The 15,474-nt window shown below is 47.6% G+C and overlaps 1 protein-coding gene across 1 annotated transcript in view; it reads right to left on the reverse strand.

Moving 5' to 3' along the window:
* The window catches only part of LOC311127453 (retinoic acid receptor RXR-alpha-A-like), a gene marked incomplete at its 5' end in the record, with an annotated part of 22,460 nt that extends 14,926 nt beyond the window's left edge, over positions 1-7,534 (reverse strand). The window contains one exon of the mRNA XM_084159291.1: positions 7,514-7,534. Within this exon, the coding sequence (XP_084015417.1) occupies positions 7,514-7,534 (21 nt within the window). The remainder of the gene's footprint in view (positions 1-7,513) is intronic.
* Between the last annotated feature and the right edge of the window lie 7,940 nt (positions 7,535-15,474).

Here is a 15,474-nt window from a genome sequence, read left to right on the forward strand (position 1 = left end):
CTCTCTCTCTTCTCTCTCATCTCACTGCTCTCTCTCTCTCTCTCCTCACTCCTCTCCTCTCTCCTCTCTCCTCTCTCTCTCTCTCTCCTCTCTCTCTCTCTCTCTCTCTCTCTCTCTCTCTCTCTCTCTCTCTCTCTCTCTCTCTCTCTCTCTCTCTCTCTCTCTCTCTCTCTCTCTCTCTCTCTCTCTCTCTCTCTCTCTCTCTCTCTCTCTCTCTCTCTCTCTCTCTCTCTCTCTCTCTCTCTCTCTCTCTCTCTCTCTCTCTCTCTCTCTCTCTCTCTCTCTCTCTCTCTCTCTCTCTCTCTCTCTCTCTCTCTCTCTCTCTCTCTCTCTCTCTCTCTCTCTCTCTCTCTCTCTCTCTCTCACACACACACACACACACACACACACAGTGGCTAACAACATAAGCTGGCTTTCAGTGCAACTTCAATAAGAACTTGTCTTCAGTTTTCCACAAACGAATGTGTTTGTGACACTCCAATTTCCGTGCTGGTGACCTGGAGGCATTATGCAGTGATTGAGAGCAGGTCTCATCCATCCTGCCATGTTTCATAAGGGGCTGAATTCCTCAGTTTTTTTGCACAGCAAAATAAAATTGATGGATTGCTCAATTAGGTGACAGTTGAGAATAACAACGAGGCCAGTTGGGAGCGTTCTCCAGCAGCGCTTTGTCTCACTGACATCACAGGCCGGTGTGTGTATGTGTGTGTGCCCGTGTGCGTTTGTGTGTATACTTGTGTGCGTGTTGTAGTTACTTCCTCAGTGACAGGGGGACATGGTGGGAAGGCCCCCCTCAGTCTCTCCTGATCAGCAGGCTTCCTAGCAGCAGCCAGGTTGTCTGCTCAGCCAAGCCAAACACTTCCCCTGCATCCTGCTCTCTTCACGAACACTTCCTGCAAACACGTCACTACATCACAGTCACACGCACACAGGCCGGGAGGGAGGGGATGCCCTATCCACTCCCAAACTAACACAAAGCCTTCTAATAAATGGCCAACTAATCTCCATCTATATCAGTTCTATAATTAATCCTCAGACTAATGATATTCAAGTGTTTCCGTCCTCATGACAAAATGTTCTTCCTAAAATAAAATCAGCCCAATTCCTAAAAAAGCTCTGCCTGAGCCAGCACTTCCCCAAATCCATCCTCCAATTGGGTTTTAATTCAGGGAGATAAAGCAGGCTGTGGTATTAGGGCTGCCAGTCTGTCATTGGTTTGGGCTTCAGCGGGGGGTGCAGGCTAGCTGTCAGAGAGAGGAGAGGAGGCCCAGGCTGAGGCAGTCAGGCCCACCCTCGGGGGGTGGGGGGGGTGAGAGAGCCAGGATATGGGGCAGCTCAAGCCTCTCTCTCTCTGGCTGTCATCAGGGGACCAGGGCCCAGTGAAGAGACCAGAGCAGGAGGACTGAAGAACATGACTGTATGGCTGCTGAGTGCTGACCTTGCCTTGCCTCAGGTTGATTCTGTATTTAGTCCTACGTGTATGACTCCATTTAGTTTAGTTAACCTAATTTATTATAAATGGGTACATTGTGCTGTGTGTGTGTCTGTGTGTTCCTGTGCGAGTGAGTGAGTGGGAATGCCAGAGCAGGATTACAGATGGATGAAAGCAGCTCTGGCTCTAATCCCCCCCCAGAGAGGGGCACAGCTGGTGGGAGAGGGGACAGCCAGGGGTTGGAGGGAGATCCTGCCACAACTGCAGTCTCTGACACCAAGATTACAGAGTGACAGTGCTGAGCTGACCACTTTCACACTGCTCTTAAAAGGCAGCAGGAAGAATCAAATCAATATATATGGTGCTTCTACCCTGCTACTATTGGGTCTATGGCTACCTGCAGCTTCTCCCAGCTCTACCAGCAGCTCAAGATGCTTTCATCCCAGCTCCTTTTTGTCTTTCACACACTCGTTTTTGTCCCGACCTGTTGGGCTGGAAAGTGAAACATGTTTTACATGCCCTCTAAGGAAACAGGGCAAGCTCCAGCGACTGTTTGTACTACCTGCACCACACATAAATATGCTCACAAGATTAGATAGAGAGTGAAAAAAAAAAACCTGGAGGGAAGGAGGGAGGAGGGGGGGAAACAGTGGCAGCATCCAAAAAATTCGTGGCAGGCATCCAGGTCCCCTCAGTGCCAATACAAAAGGTTGACTCATGTTTTGATGGGGAATTAAAGTGTTTATGAGTTTTCTCGTTCCGAGAGGTTTCCAGCCTTGCCTGCCTGTCCCAGGCTGTTGATTGGCCAACACTGCCGGGTACACAAAAGCACAACTGACAGATACAAATGAGCAAATTAGGGCCCATCTCAAAAGGCAGAGTTCAACACTAAACACTCAACACGGGCAGGACTCTCCCTTGTGCTTTTTCCCTGCCTCCCTCCCTATCTACGTCGGTGTGATTTCTTTGTAGAAACCAACCAAGTCCTCTCCTTCAGCTGATGTGTTACTGTATGTTTTTTTTATAGGATGTGATAGGAACTGAGATGGAGAGGGGAGGTGTTGGTGGCACTCAGTATTCTACTCTATGACATGAGGCCTGACAGTATACAGGAGTCAGACTGGGAGCAGGCTGGTGGGGGGTGTCCCAGAGGTAAACGGGATTGGGGGGGGGGGGGGGGGTGAATGTCAGGCGAGCACACCCCCAGAGACGTGACAGGAGGGAGGGAGTGAGGAAAGGAGGGAGGGAAGGAGCGGGGGAGATGAGAGCCTCCTTAGAAGCACGACCCAGGACCTCACACAGCAGTGGAAGCCTGCCAGAGACCTGACTGCATGACTAATGTCTACACTTGAAAAGAAATTGGGTTCATTTATTAACTGTCCTCTCTCTCTCTGTGTTCTGGATGGTTGAGAGTGTACAACTGAGCCACAGAAGGTTCACGTTTAGTTTATCTCTCTGGAATGGAACAGTTACGTCATCATCATGCATGGAGAACAAAGCCACTTTGCATTCCTATGAGGCAGAGAGCATAATAAAACCAAGCCCAAACCATCCTCATTCTTACAAAGCCTGGTCTGTGCTCCAAGAGTTCTGTGAAGAGATACTCCATAGGTTGGATCCTGTTAGTCTGTACTGGTGTTCAAACATAGGGGTCTCGTTCAGTTTTGAAAGACGAGGGATTATTAGTTTCAATACAGGGAACCAGTGAGTCAGTGACTGACGACTCACTTGGCCATGTGCTTTCAGAGGCGTGTTGGTGGCAGCGATGGGATCTAGGATGGATTCCTAAAGCACCACAAGCCCATCAGCTCTGTGTTAAAGTGCCTCAGTCACAACCAGGGGGTCCTGCATTATGAATAAGAACACCCTCTAACCAGACTCAAACAGAGAGAACCTAGGGAACACAGAGTCTGTTCCCAGCGCCTCTCTCATCTCTCTCTCCACCTGCCCTCCTCCATAATTTAACTAGCCAGCGTCACCCAGGATATTTGGTTGGAGGATGTGGGGCAGGGAGAGGGATGAAGTGAGAGTCTCTGAAATCCCTGAACATCACAGACGTCTAGTTTCCATGATGCAATCATCCTTCCTGCAGTCCCAGGATGACTCAATGTCAAAGCCCACCACACCCCACTCTCTCCAGTCACTTCAATCTAACATTGAGATACATACAGCAAATGCCAACCAAGGGCTAAAATCCCAGCCCCTATACACACACACCCCTCCATAAAACTCTCCAGATCCATAACAATGTCATAAAGACATGGATTTCCAAGAAGCATAAGACTGGTATGGAGATGAGCCTTGGAGCCGTATGCCGCCTTAGCAGGGTTCAGTCTCAGACCCTATGCACTTTGGGTTTTCCATGGTGCGCTTTTGGCAGCGGCCCACTCCAGAAATGATGCCATTGCTGAGAAACAGTCCAGGAAAAAAGCTATAATTTCAACGATTTTCACAGCCTCGTTCTCAGCCCCAACACCAACGGGAGCCATCTTAAAGCTTCCATCCTCCTGGTGAATCACTCACACATTGTCCGTCTCATTACAGTGGCTAGGCTAATAAACCAGTGCTGAAGTTAGGGCTTTCTTTTTGACGCAGCCTTGTGCCGCCACATCCCTCTTTAGAAGCTCCATGCAAAATGTATTATTCACAAAGATGTTTGGAGGTAGGAGGAATGTAGGAGAGTGAGACCTGTGCAGGCAGCCGCAGCATTGAGGATGAAACAGCCGTCATTAGCATTTCTCAGGGAGGTTCTGGAAGGAGGGGGAAAAAACGGAACACCTCCCCAAGAGACCCACGCCGCCGTTGCATAAACACAAGGCCCAAAAATAAAACTTCAAAACTTTACCTACGATGTCAGCAGATGTCAGCAGAGGAATGACAAGAAACTACTTTTGGTGTTCTGTCTGCCACAGATAGGAGAATCCAGGATTCTTGGCCAGAAAAGTGCCACACCACCATACTCTTCTGAGTGTGTTAACAATATTGATGAGACTTTTATTATGATCCTCCTCACACTCTCTATCAATAATTTAACTGCTGCAATGTTTATTATTATGAATTTCTTAATGCAGGATAAATTGTGTGAGTGTGTGCGTGTGTTTACTCATTAATCAGGGAGACCCTTTCTCTGGGTTTGTAGAAACAGGCTAATCTGGTCCACACAGTTTAAGCAGTCAGAGTAAATATTACAGCCTGGTGTGTTTACTCTATGGGAAGGGGGAGCTGGAAAGACAGGACAGAGGGACAGAGGGACAGGGGGACAGAGGGGCTCAGGTCCAGGCAACAGGGGAAGTAAACCTACCCACAGGGCGCACACGGGTTGATTCAATGTTGTTTCTACGTCATTTCAACAAAATTGAATTGAATTGACGTCTGTGCCCAGTGGGTAGCCATGGAGGACGATCACGTGATGAGGCATGTCCAAATTCCAAGAACAGACTCTCTCCATTCATCTGTCAACTCACAAAGAGCAGTTAGGCATAGCGTGTGGTGCTTTGGTAAGGGCCATGGGCATAAGAGGCTCTTATTCACATCTAGACCTCCCTCAAAAAGACCTGCAAGATATACACTTTCTTGTCAATTAAAATAACATCAAATTGATCAGAAATACAGTGTAGACATTGTTCATGTTGTAAATGGCAATTGTAGCTGGAAACTGGATTTTTTTATGGAATATCTACATAGGCGTACAGAGGCCCATTATCAGCAACCATCAGTCCTGTGTTCCAATGGCACGTTGTGTTTGCTAATCCAAGTTTATAATTTTAAAAGGCTAATTGATCATTAGAAAACCCTTTTGCAATTATGTTAGCACAGCTGAAAACTGTTGTGCTGATTAAAGAAGCAATAAAACTGGCCTTCTTGGCAGAGTTGCAAAGAAAAAGTCCAGTGTCTGTGTTATTTTGCCCCATCTTAATCTTTTATTTTATTGGCCAGTCTGAGATATGGCTCTTTCTTTGCAACTCTGAAGGTCAGCATCCCGGAGTCGCCTCTTCACTGTTGACGTTGACACTGGTGTTTTGCGGGTACTATTTAATGAAGCTGCCAGTTGAGGACCTGTGAGGCGTCTGTTTCTCAAACTAGACACTCTAATGTATCTGTCCTCTTGCTCAGTTGTGCACCGGGGCCTCCCACTCCTCTTTCTATTCTGGTTAGAGCCAGTTTGCGCTGTTCTGTGAAGGGAGTAGTACTCAGCGTTGTAAGAGATCTTCAGTTTCTTGGCAATTTCTTGCATGGAATAGCCTTCATTTCTCAGAACAAGAGTAGACTGACGAGTTTCAGAAGAAAGTTATTTGTTTCTGGCCATTTTGAGCCTGTAATCGAACCCACAATTGCTGATACTCAACTAGTCTCAAGAAGGCCAGTTTTATTGCTTCTTTAATCAGCACAACAGTTTTCAGCTGTGCTAACATAATTGCAAAAGGGTTTTCTAATGATCAATTAGCCTTTTAAAAATGATAAACTTCGATTAGCAAACACAACGTGCCATTGTAACACAGGACTGATGGTTGCTGATATTGGGCCTCTGTACGCCTATGTAGATATTCCATAAAAAAATCAGCCGTTTCCAGCTACAATAGCCATTTACAACATTAACAATGTCTACACTGTATTTCTGATCCATTTGATGTTATTTTAATGGACAACAAAATGGGTTTTCTTTCGAAAACAAGGACATTTCTAAGTGACCCCAAACTTTTGAACGGTAGTGTAATAATCAACAAAAATAGTACTGGTCAAGAGTGTTGGGACTGAGAGTAGAATACAACTCCATGCTTACAAACCCCACTCTCTCTGCTTCCTTCCAGCAGCCCTGTCTACTATTAGTCCTATGACCTCACCACATTGGGGGGTGGGGGTTGGTTGGGAGGTCAGGATGAGGGCCATTGTTTTCTCCGGCAGTCATGACGAGACGAGATGCGAGCCGACAGCAGAACCGCAACTGTCGTGGGAGACTCCGGGAAGCCTAAATGAAGGTATTATTCTCCTCTCCCCTCCCCTCTCCTCAACCCTGCTTTCACTGTCTGACAAGGCCCCTATCCTTTCTGCGAACCAACATGTACAGTGGAAAAAACACGACAAAAGAACTTCAATGCTGGATAGGTGGCTGAAAGGAACCCAAATAGGCCACCCATACCATCTCAGTAGGTGGGCCGCTAACGACCATCATTTGATACGGAATGTTGACATAACCTCATAGTCTTTTTTTGTCCGCTGACACAACTGGCTTCATTAATGATTTAACTCTCTCTCTCCCTCCCACTCCTCTCCCCATGGTTGTTCTATCAGTGGGATGAAAGAGTCTTTCCTCTGGCTGTGAGAAAGCAAGCGGAGTGGCCTGGTTGACTCTGAAGTGGCTGGAGAGGTGTTGGAGGCGTGGTTGGCCATGGCTAAGTGCCAGATAAGCTGCAGATTACCGGCGCAATCGTTAACTGTGGCCTTGCTGCCAACACTGTGATCCACTGATATGTCCTAACTGTTCTCTTTAACTTGGAGGTGATACGCTGTCTCCCCCTGTGAACCAGCGCCACCCAGCCAGCCAGCCAGCCATACCAGCAGCAGCGCTAGCTGGGGAACAAAAGAGCAGATGTTGCTCAGAGCAGAGTAGAGCAGAGCTGGGCCAGGCCATGCAGCACTACCCTACACTCTCCATCCAGTGTGCCCGGCTGCCACAAGGGCTGATCTGTTCTGGAGAGCTCCCTCTTCAGTGAAATTGATTTAGAGGAGTTTGGAGAGCGGCCAAAGGCAGGGAGTTCGATTGGCACCTGATGGAGCGATTCTCTGAATGAACAATATTGATAAAAACAGCATGCATTTGTAAATGGGCTTGTGGACTATGCAAATGTTCAGTTGCATGTAGCATGACAATGTTCCTGACATCTCTATCATATCAGTGCTCCTATCTCCATCTGTGAGTCCATGGGATCTCAGTCTTACTGTATGGCTAGTCACACACTCCTGCCATCTTCATGGCCAGACCAATACACGGCCAGAAGTTGAAATCCAGACAGGTGGGCTCTGGTGGGTGGCTCAGCCACACACACTCTTTCCATTTCAGTCCAAATCCATCTTAGTATTTACCTGCTTGTCAGAGAACTCCATTACAGCCAACTCTCATATCTCCCCAAGTCCCTTTGAGCCTTTTCAGCTGCAGCAATGACATATGCCCTTTGTGTGACAGCCTGAGAATAACACTCAACAAGCTGGGGCGGCACATGGTTATTTCTACATCAGAGAGAGAGAGAGAGAGAGGCCGGCTGCAGCATCCCGATCCCCAAGCCCTACAGCTCTCCTCTCCTCCGGAGCTGTGACTGTCTGACAATGGTGGGGTTGATTAGAGCGGGAGCGAGACATGACATGGAAAGGCAATTACTGAAGCAGGACAACCTGTGGAGTCCTCCCTGGAGAAGATGATTACATCTGCTGCCGCCCGGCCAGCCCGACCTCCTCTGGGCTCTCTGAAGCCTCATTACCTTGTCAGTGGCAGAGCCACACTACGTTAAAATGCCATTAACAGCTAGCGCTAGGTAGGCAGCCCTGCTCTTACACGGAACAGAACAGCTCCGGATGGGGCTCAGGCTCTGACAGAAAAGCAGTGTTTGATGTCCGTAGATGGAATATTACGTGAGAGCCGTGAGAGCCTGTAATCGGCTCCTCTGTGGATCACCTACTATTATTAGGAAGATAGGCCAGCTTATTTTCTGTATTACAGGTTTGCTTTAATCAGGAGGACACGGCACAGCTTTCATTAAAGCACTGTAGGTTTCTCAACATGGTCACATGGAAGCAAGAGCTGCTCATTGCAGGGACTATTTGTGTGTTCTCTGTAATATACTTTTTAGTAACCACGGTGAATAGAGGCAGCCAGGAAGCTATGATTCAATGTTGAGCTTCCTATTTTGTTTGCCCTTTGAAATTGTATGCAAGAACTGGAGATCAAATCACAGCTGAGAGCCTTATCTACCCGTCTCGTTTCCAAAACACACACGCACACAGTTTGATATCAAAAAGCAACAGGCTAGATGTAGATTATAACTATAATTTACAAATGGTTCAGAACAGCCGTCACATTCATTCTCACTTTCAATGGTCATCATAAAACGTGTCCTTATGAGCAGCTATCTGAACTGAGTCCCCAGTAGGGTGAGTTGCAGCAGTCTTGGCCTGAGTTGTGCATCACCCTGCAGGGTAGCTGGGGACCTGTAGCCGTTACTTTTACGAGGCGTGAGGGGTGTTTGGTGGTCAGGACCTGTGATTTCTCTTCAGTGGAAAACCACAGGGTCCATTTAGTCGCCACTCAAGACTAGGCAATTAGACAGAGAGAGGGAACAGAAAAGCTTAAACTAGCTTGCTATGCGGCCTGAAACCATGTCTGGGTAGGACTGAGGCTTAATAAAACCATCAGACCACAGTGATTCATTATGACAATTATTACAGAGCAAAAACAGACTGTCCGTTCGTTCTACTGGTCACACCACACTGAGGAATCTAACAGTAGTTATCTGCTGTTCTGTGCCTCTGTGGCCGTTTTTCAGGGCCTGGCGACTGGCTATTTCTGTAGCGAGGCCGTCCTGTTCCACTATTCTACTATAAGTACTCAGAGAGGGGTTGTGAATACATCTGATGATGGTAATAAATGGTAATGATAGCAAGAGCCTTGGCCTCAGTCTCTGTAAAACTTGATCACATGCGGGAAACGTTGAAAAGTGTATCTTGGCGTGTGTGTACATGTGTGGATTTGAGTGAGTGTGTGTGTGTGTGTGTGTGTGTGTGTGTGTGTAGGTAGGTTTCATCCTTGGCCTCTGTCAAAAGCAGTTGTTTCTACACATCACTCCACATACACCCTTGTAGGTTTGAGGGAGATATTATCATGGGCCATAAAAACTGTAATTTCTTTCTGACACAAAGCTGGGTATGTTGACATGTGATTTAGGATAACAGATCCTTTTCAATATGCATCAGAAAGACAAAAGAGGCTGGTTCCCATTTCAGTTTGGAAAAGCTAAAAAAGCATAGGAGCCATTTCAGTGGAAAGCCTGAATTTATTGAGCCTTTTAAATATATAAGCCTTTTAAATATTTTTTTCTCCCATTTTTTTCCTGATTATTATTATTTGGTTCTGGGCTGTGCAGTGCTGGGGCTCTGTGTAATGAAACCCAAATGGAGAATGATCTGGCTCTTGGCCCTGTTCTGTGCTGGAGCAGAGCAGCGAGGGGGCCCCAACCCCAGCCCTCCCCAGAAACACAGAGACTGCAGTCCTCCAGTCGAGGCCCCAGGGGCGAGACTGAGTGGGGGTTGGTGGGGAGGTGGGGGCTGCTCTGGGAAACTATGTGACTACGTGCTGCAGGAAGAGGCCTCGCAAGCCAGGGGGAACACACGCGCCTCACTGGGGGGCTGTGTGTGTGTGTGCGCCTGTGTGTGTGTGTGTCATATTGAATGTGTACTTTGGATCTTCCCGTCAACTCTCAGCAAACAAACAACAACATAAAACCCAGGAGGGGGTGGTAAAGGGGACGGGAACCGTAGAGGGGGCAGTCGTGATGCCAAGACAAATAATCAGAATCATAAAATACAGAGTCGTCCTATTGAAGGATGATCCCCAAACCCCTGTCTCTCTCTCACACACACAATATAGAACACCATGGATATGAATATTTGGCTAGCAGAAGCGGATTGAGGTTTCAGCGTACACATGCTAAGTCAGAGGACCAGGCGTAAGGCCTGTCCAACAGACACTGGCCACACAAACCCCAGGACCACGTCCAGACAATCACCAGACATCAAAGCAGATGACCGCTTCACACCAGACAAACACCTACTCGGAACACAACATATTAGATATACAGACAGTTATGGGTTTGGGTTGAGATTCCAACCGATAGAAAACAGGTGCAAACCCTTTCCTCCTTCTCTAACGACTAAACCTGCCCAAGACAGGCACTCGGGTCTATAGTATGCTGTTAGATTATTTTTTACATCTTGACCACCACACCCTCTGCCTGTATTTTGTCTCAGTCAGTCAAGAGGAGGGAGAGATCTTTACTGTAGTTCTGTCTTCTATTCAGCCCCTATGAGAAAGTCCTGGTGAGCAGGTAATATCAGCCATCACAGAGGTTTTTCAGTGGATTAAATATGAGAGTGTGAGCTCAGCTTGCCTGTCTAAGAGCTCCTCTCCTCTCCTGTCAGAGCTGGACAGCTTTTCTTTTAGGAGAGGGCCAAGATGTAAGAGCCTAATTCTTGATAATACATGCTTGTATTCCATCTCTCTGCTCAGCTAGGCCTATATCAAAGCACACTCACTCACGCACACACACCAATCCCAAACTCCTCTCCTGCCTTTAATTACTCCAAACCTGTAATACTCCTTAAAAGGCAACAATGTGAGTCATACTTTGAAAGGCTCTCCACAGAACAACGGCCTCTCAGTCCTATCTAAAGGTTGCTTTTCTAATGGGACGGTACGCTATGGAAGAATGATGAAATGCATTTGATGTGATATTCGTGCTGGGAAAGTCATTTTCTGGAACATTTATTTCTGTGTGATTAAGTCCATATTTCTTTGCCTGTGCTTTCGAGGCTCGAATGACCATGAATCGAGTGCTATGATTGGCTAGGCGACAGAGACCAAAAGTGGGTGTTAGGATTGGAATAGGGAGCAACGCTCCAGAGAAACAGGTGTGTTTCATTGGCTCTGATGGATATGCCCATAATTTGGAGCGTCGTGATTGGTCGAAAAGGACACCGCCATCCCAGGAGGAAGCTGCTGATGCCTGGTATGTTTGTGGGCATGGAGGGCCCGGGGGCACAGGGTACAGACCACCTGGATCCTGAGTCTCAAAGGCTGGCCTGACAGAGTCAATCTGAACAACGTTGTACAGAAGACACAGAGGGAGCCTGCAGACTTCCTCACTCTTCCATTGTTACTGGCAGCAGGCCAATAAACACACACAGTCCAACCAGAATTATTTCAAAAGGAGCTTCAGCTCGGGATTTTCCACAGTTAGCAGATTTTTTCTGCTTTGCCTTGTGAAAAGACAGCAGATTAAACGGCTGAAGATCACATGAACGGCAAACTTTAAAAAGGGAAACTGACTTGGTCTTCTTGAGAAATCAGTGTTTTGGAGGGTAAAACACTTCATCATCATTTCAGTGTTCTATTCAAGGACAAATTAGGTGATAGAAGAAGCAAACACCTACGTCGATCACAACAGGAAAACTCTTTACTCTTTCATACACAAAATGGCTATAAAATCAAATACCCTCAAAACACACAGAATATACAGTAGCAACACCAAGAGGTACCACACTGTGTTGAAGCTATGTGTCAGTCAGCCCTATATCACAAGTTAAGTGGTCATAATTCAGCCATATGCTTCAGTCATCCCAGCCCAGGCTTAGACAGAGGCCTTTACATTACAACAGAGTTGACCTAGAGTGACCCAGGCACTTGGCCTCAGTTAACTCTGCTATGGAGCCTCAGTCTAGGGCCACAGTCAGGGCTCAACTCCCCTCCTCTGTTGCTCTCTCCTGTCCAATATTCTCCTCTTTTCTCCTCTCTAGTCTTCTTCTGTATCTTTTTCTCTTCATTCTATTTTGTCCTTCACTTCAGTCTCCTTTCCTCTCTCCTCACTCCATCCTCTAGTATACTCTCCCTTCCATTCTCCTCTATGAGCACAGGCTGCCATAACAAACAGCCCCGCTGGGCAGGGTGGATGAGGGATTCCCCTCCTCCTCCTCCCTCCCCTAGGGGCCAGGGCTACAGTGTGCTGGTCTGACTGGGAGACCAGAGAAAACAACCTCCCCTCATCAGAGGAGCTGAGTCAGGCCAGGCCAGGCTAGAGATCAGAGGAGTTCACTGGGGCTGGGGTTACTGTAGTGGAAGCCACCCCTCTCCCTGAGGGTGTCAGAAGGAATGGTGGGGGTGTGTGAGGAGGACAGAACCCCTGCGCTCACTCACTGCCTCTAGAGATAAGGCATGGAGCCTTCACATCACACACATCCCATATCCAACAGCCCACCATATCCTCTATCCCACCCACAGTGACATGATTAACATGCCAATTAGGCCAGGAAGCTAGCAAGCCCCAGGGCTCCCTTTTTATCCCAAGAATAGACTTGTACATACACACACTGAGAATAATACTGTACAAATAACAAGATACACAAACAGGCCTGACTGGGCATGAACACATAAACACACATAGACAAATGGAATTCCTAAATATAGCAGCAAAGTGGACACCTGGTCGTCGAACAGCTCATTCCAAAATCATGGGCATTAATATGGAGTTGGCCCCCACTTTGCTGCTATAACAGCCTCCACTCTTCTGGGAAGGCTTTCCACTAGATGTTGGAACATTGCTGCGAGGACTTGCTTCCATTCAGCCACAAGAGCATTAGTGAGGATGGGCACTGATGTTGGGCGATTAGGCCTGGCTCGCAGTTGGCGTTCCAATTCATCCCAAAGGTGTTCGATGGGGTTGATGTCAGGGTTCTGTGCAGGCCAGTCAAGTTTTTCCACACCGATCTCGACAAACCAGTTCTGTATGTACCTCGCTTTGTGCACGGGGGCATTGTCATGCTGAAACAGGAAAGGGCCTTCCCCAAACTGTTGCCACAAAGTTGGAAGCACAGAATCATCTAGAATGTAATTGTACGCTGTAGCGTTAAGATTTCCCTTCACTGGAACTAAGGGACCTAGCCCGAACCATGAAAAACAGCCCCAGACCATTATTCCTCCTCCACCAAACTATACAGTTGGCACTATGCAGTCGGGCAGGGCAGGTAGGTTCTTCTGGCATCCGCCAAACCCAGATTTGTCCTTTGGACTGCCAGATGGTGAAGCGTGATTCATCACTCCAGAGAATGCGTTTCCACTGCTCCAGTGTCCAATGGCCGCAAGCTTTACACCACTCCAGCCGACGCTTGGCATTGTGATCCTTGGCTTCTGTGCGGCTGCTCGGCCATGGAAACTCATTTCATGAAGCTCCCGACAAACAGTTATTGTGCTGATGTTGTTTCCAGAGGCAGTTTGGAAGTCGGTAGTGAGTGTTGCAACCGAGGACAGACGATTTCTTATGCACTACACGCTTCAGCACTCGGCGTTCCCGTTCTGTGAGCTTGTGTGGCCTACCACTTCGCGGCTCAGCCGTTGTTGGTCCTAGACATTTCCACTTCACAATAACAGCACTTATAGTTGACCTTGGCAGCTCTAGCAGGGCAGAAGTTTGACGAACTGACTTGTTGGAAAGGTGGCATCCTATGACGGTACCACGTTGAAAGTCTCTGAAATCTTCAGTAAGGCCATTCTGCTGCCAATGTTTGTCTATGGAGATTGCATGGCTGTGTGCGCGCTTGTATACACCTGTCAGCAACGGGTGTGACTGAAATAGCCAAATCCACTAATTTGAAGGGGTGTCCACATACTTTTGTATATATAGTGTTTGATAGACTGCACACACATATTCCTATCACTATCTCTACTCATCCAATCTCTCTCTCTCACACACACACACACACACACATCATCATATTTACAGATAATACTGTTCTTCCAAAATTCCACCTGGCCTCTTTTCTCTTATCTATGGGCCTCTCATCCAAGAGATTGAGCCAGCCAAACACACACAGACTGATGCTCTTTAAAATCAGCTTTATTTCAGGGATGCACACAGAGGAATCCATTACAGGCTGCAGCCTGGAGCCCAGAGCCTGCAGTGGCTGGGCCTTATGCTGAGCAATAGCTGCCCAGGGATCCTGAGGGGCATCGGGAGTTTAATCACCCATAACCGCAATTACAGACATACACGTCAGACTCATAAAACACTGAAACAAGATGAGCGCCACGGCCAAATTCCAGTAAAGCCTGTAGTGTTGGAAAATTCAGAGCAGAGGGGCTGAAGGCCTCAGTACTAGAGCTCTGCTACCCGACCGAGCCTGACAGACCCCGATATTATATATTGGGTTAGGGCCGGGTAGGGCCTGTTTTTTCATCAATAACTAGGGTACGGGCAGGTCTCGGGTATCAATAAATTGATCACTAACATTTTGAAGCTGAGCCATTTGCTCTTGCTCTACTGTGCAGTACAGTCATATCTGACTAAGATCATAACATGGTGTCAGAAGTGCTTCAACCTTGTCAAATACACTTAGTGGCCAGATTATTGGGTACACCCATCTAGTACCGGGTTGACCCCCCTTTGCCTCCAGAACAGCCTGAATTCTTCGGGGCATGGATTCTACAAGGTGTCAGAAACGTTCCACAGGGATGTTGGTCCATGCTAATGCGATGACATCACGCAGTTGCTGCAGATTGGACAGTGGTGCATTCATGCTGTGAACAGCCTGTTCCATCTTTCATTCCAAAGATGCTCTATCGTTGCTCAGTTGGTATCAAGGGACATAAAGTGTCCCAGGAAAACATTCCCCACATCAGTACACCACCGCAACCAGCCTGTACCGTTGACACCAGGCAGGATGGGGCCATGGACTCATGCTGCTTATGCCAAATCCTGACTCTGCATGACGCAACAGGAACCGGGATTCATCGGACCAGGCAATGTTTTTCCTCTCCTGAATTGTCTAGTGTTGGTGATTGTGTGCCCACTGGAGCCGCTTCTTGTGTGGTCGTCTGCTGCAATAGCCCATCCGTGACACGGATCGACAAGTTGTGCGTTACGAGATGCTGTTCGGCACACCACTGTTGTACTGCGATGTTATTTGTCTGTTGGTGGCCTGCCTGTCAGCTTGCACGATTCTTGCCATTCTCCTTCGACCTCTCTCATCAATGAGCTGTTTTCACCCACAGGACTGCCGCTGACTGATTTTTTTTCTTCGCACCATTCTCGGTTAACCCTAGACACGGTTGTGAAAAGCCCAGGAAGGCGGACGTTTCTGAGACACTAGATCTGGTGTGGCTGGCACCGACGATCATACCACGCTCAAAGTTCTAACGTTCAATTGAACAATAACTGAATGCCTCGATGTCTGTCTACCTGCTTTATATAGCAAGCCATCGCCACGTGACTCACTGTCTGTAGGAG

The sequence above is a fragment of the Coregonus lavaretus genome (genome assembly GCF_964263955.1).
Source record: "Coregonus lavaretus genome assembly, chromosome: 4".
NCBI lineage: Eukaryota > Metazoa > Chordata > Actinopteri > Salmoniformes > Salmonidae > Coregonus > Coregonus lavaretus.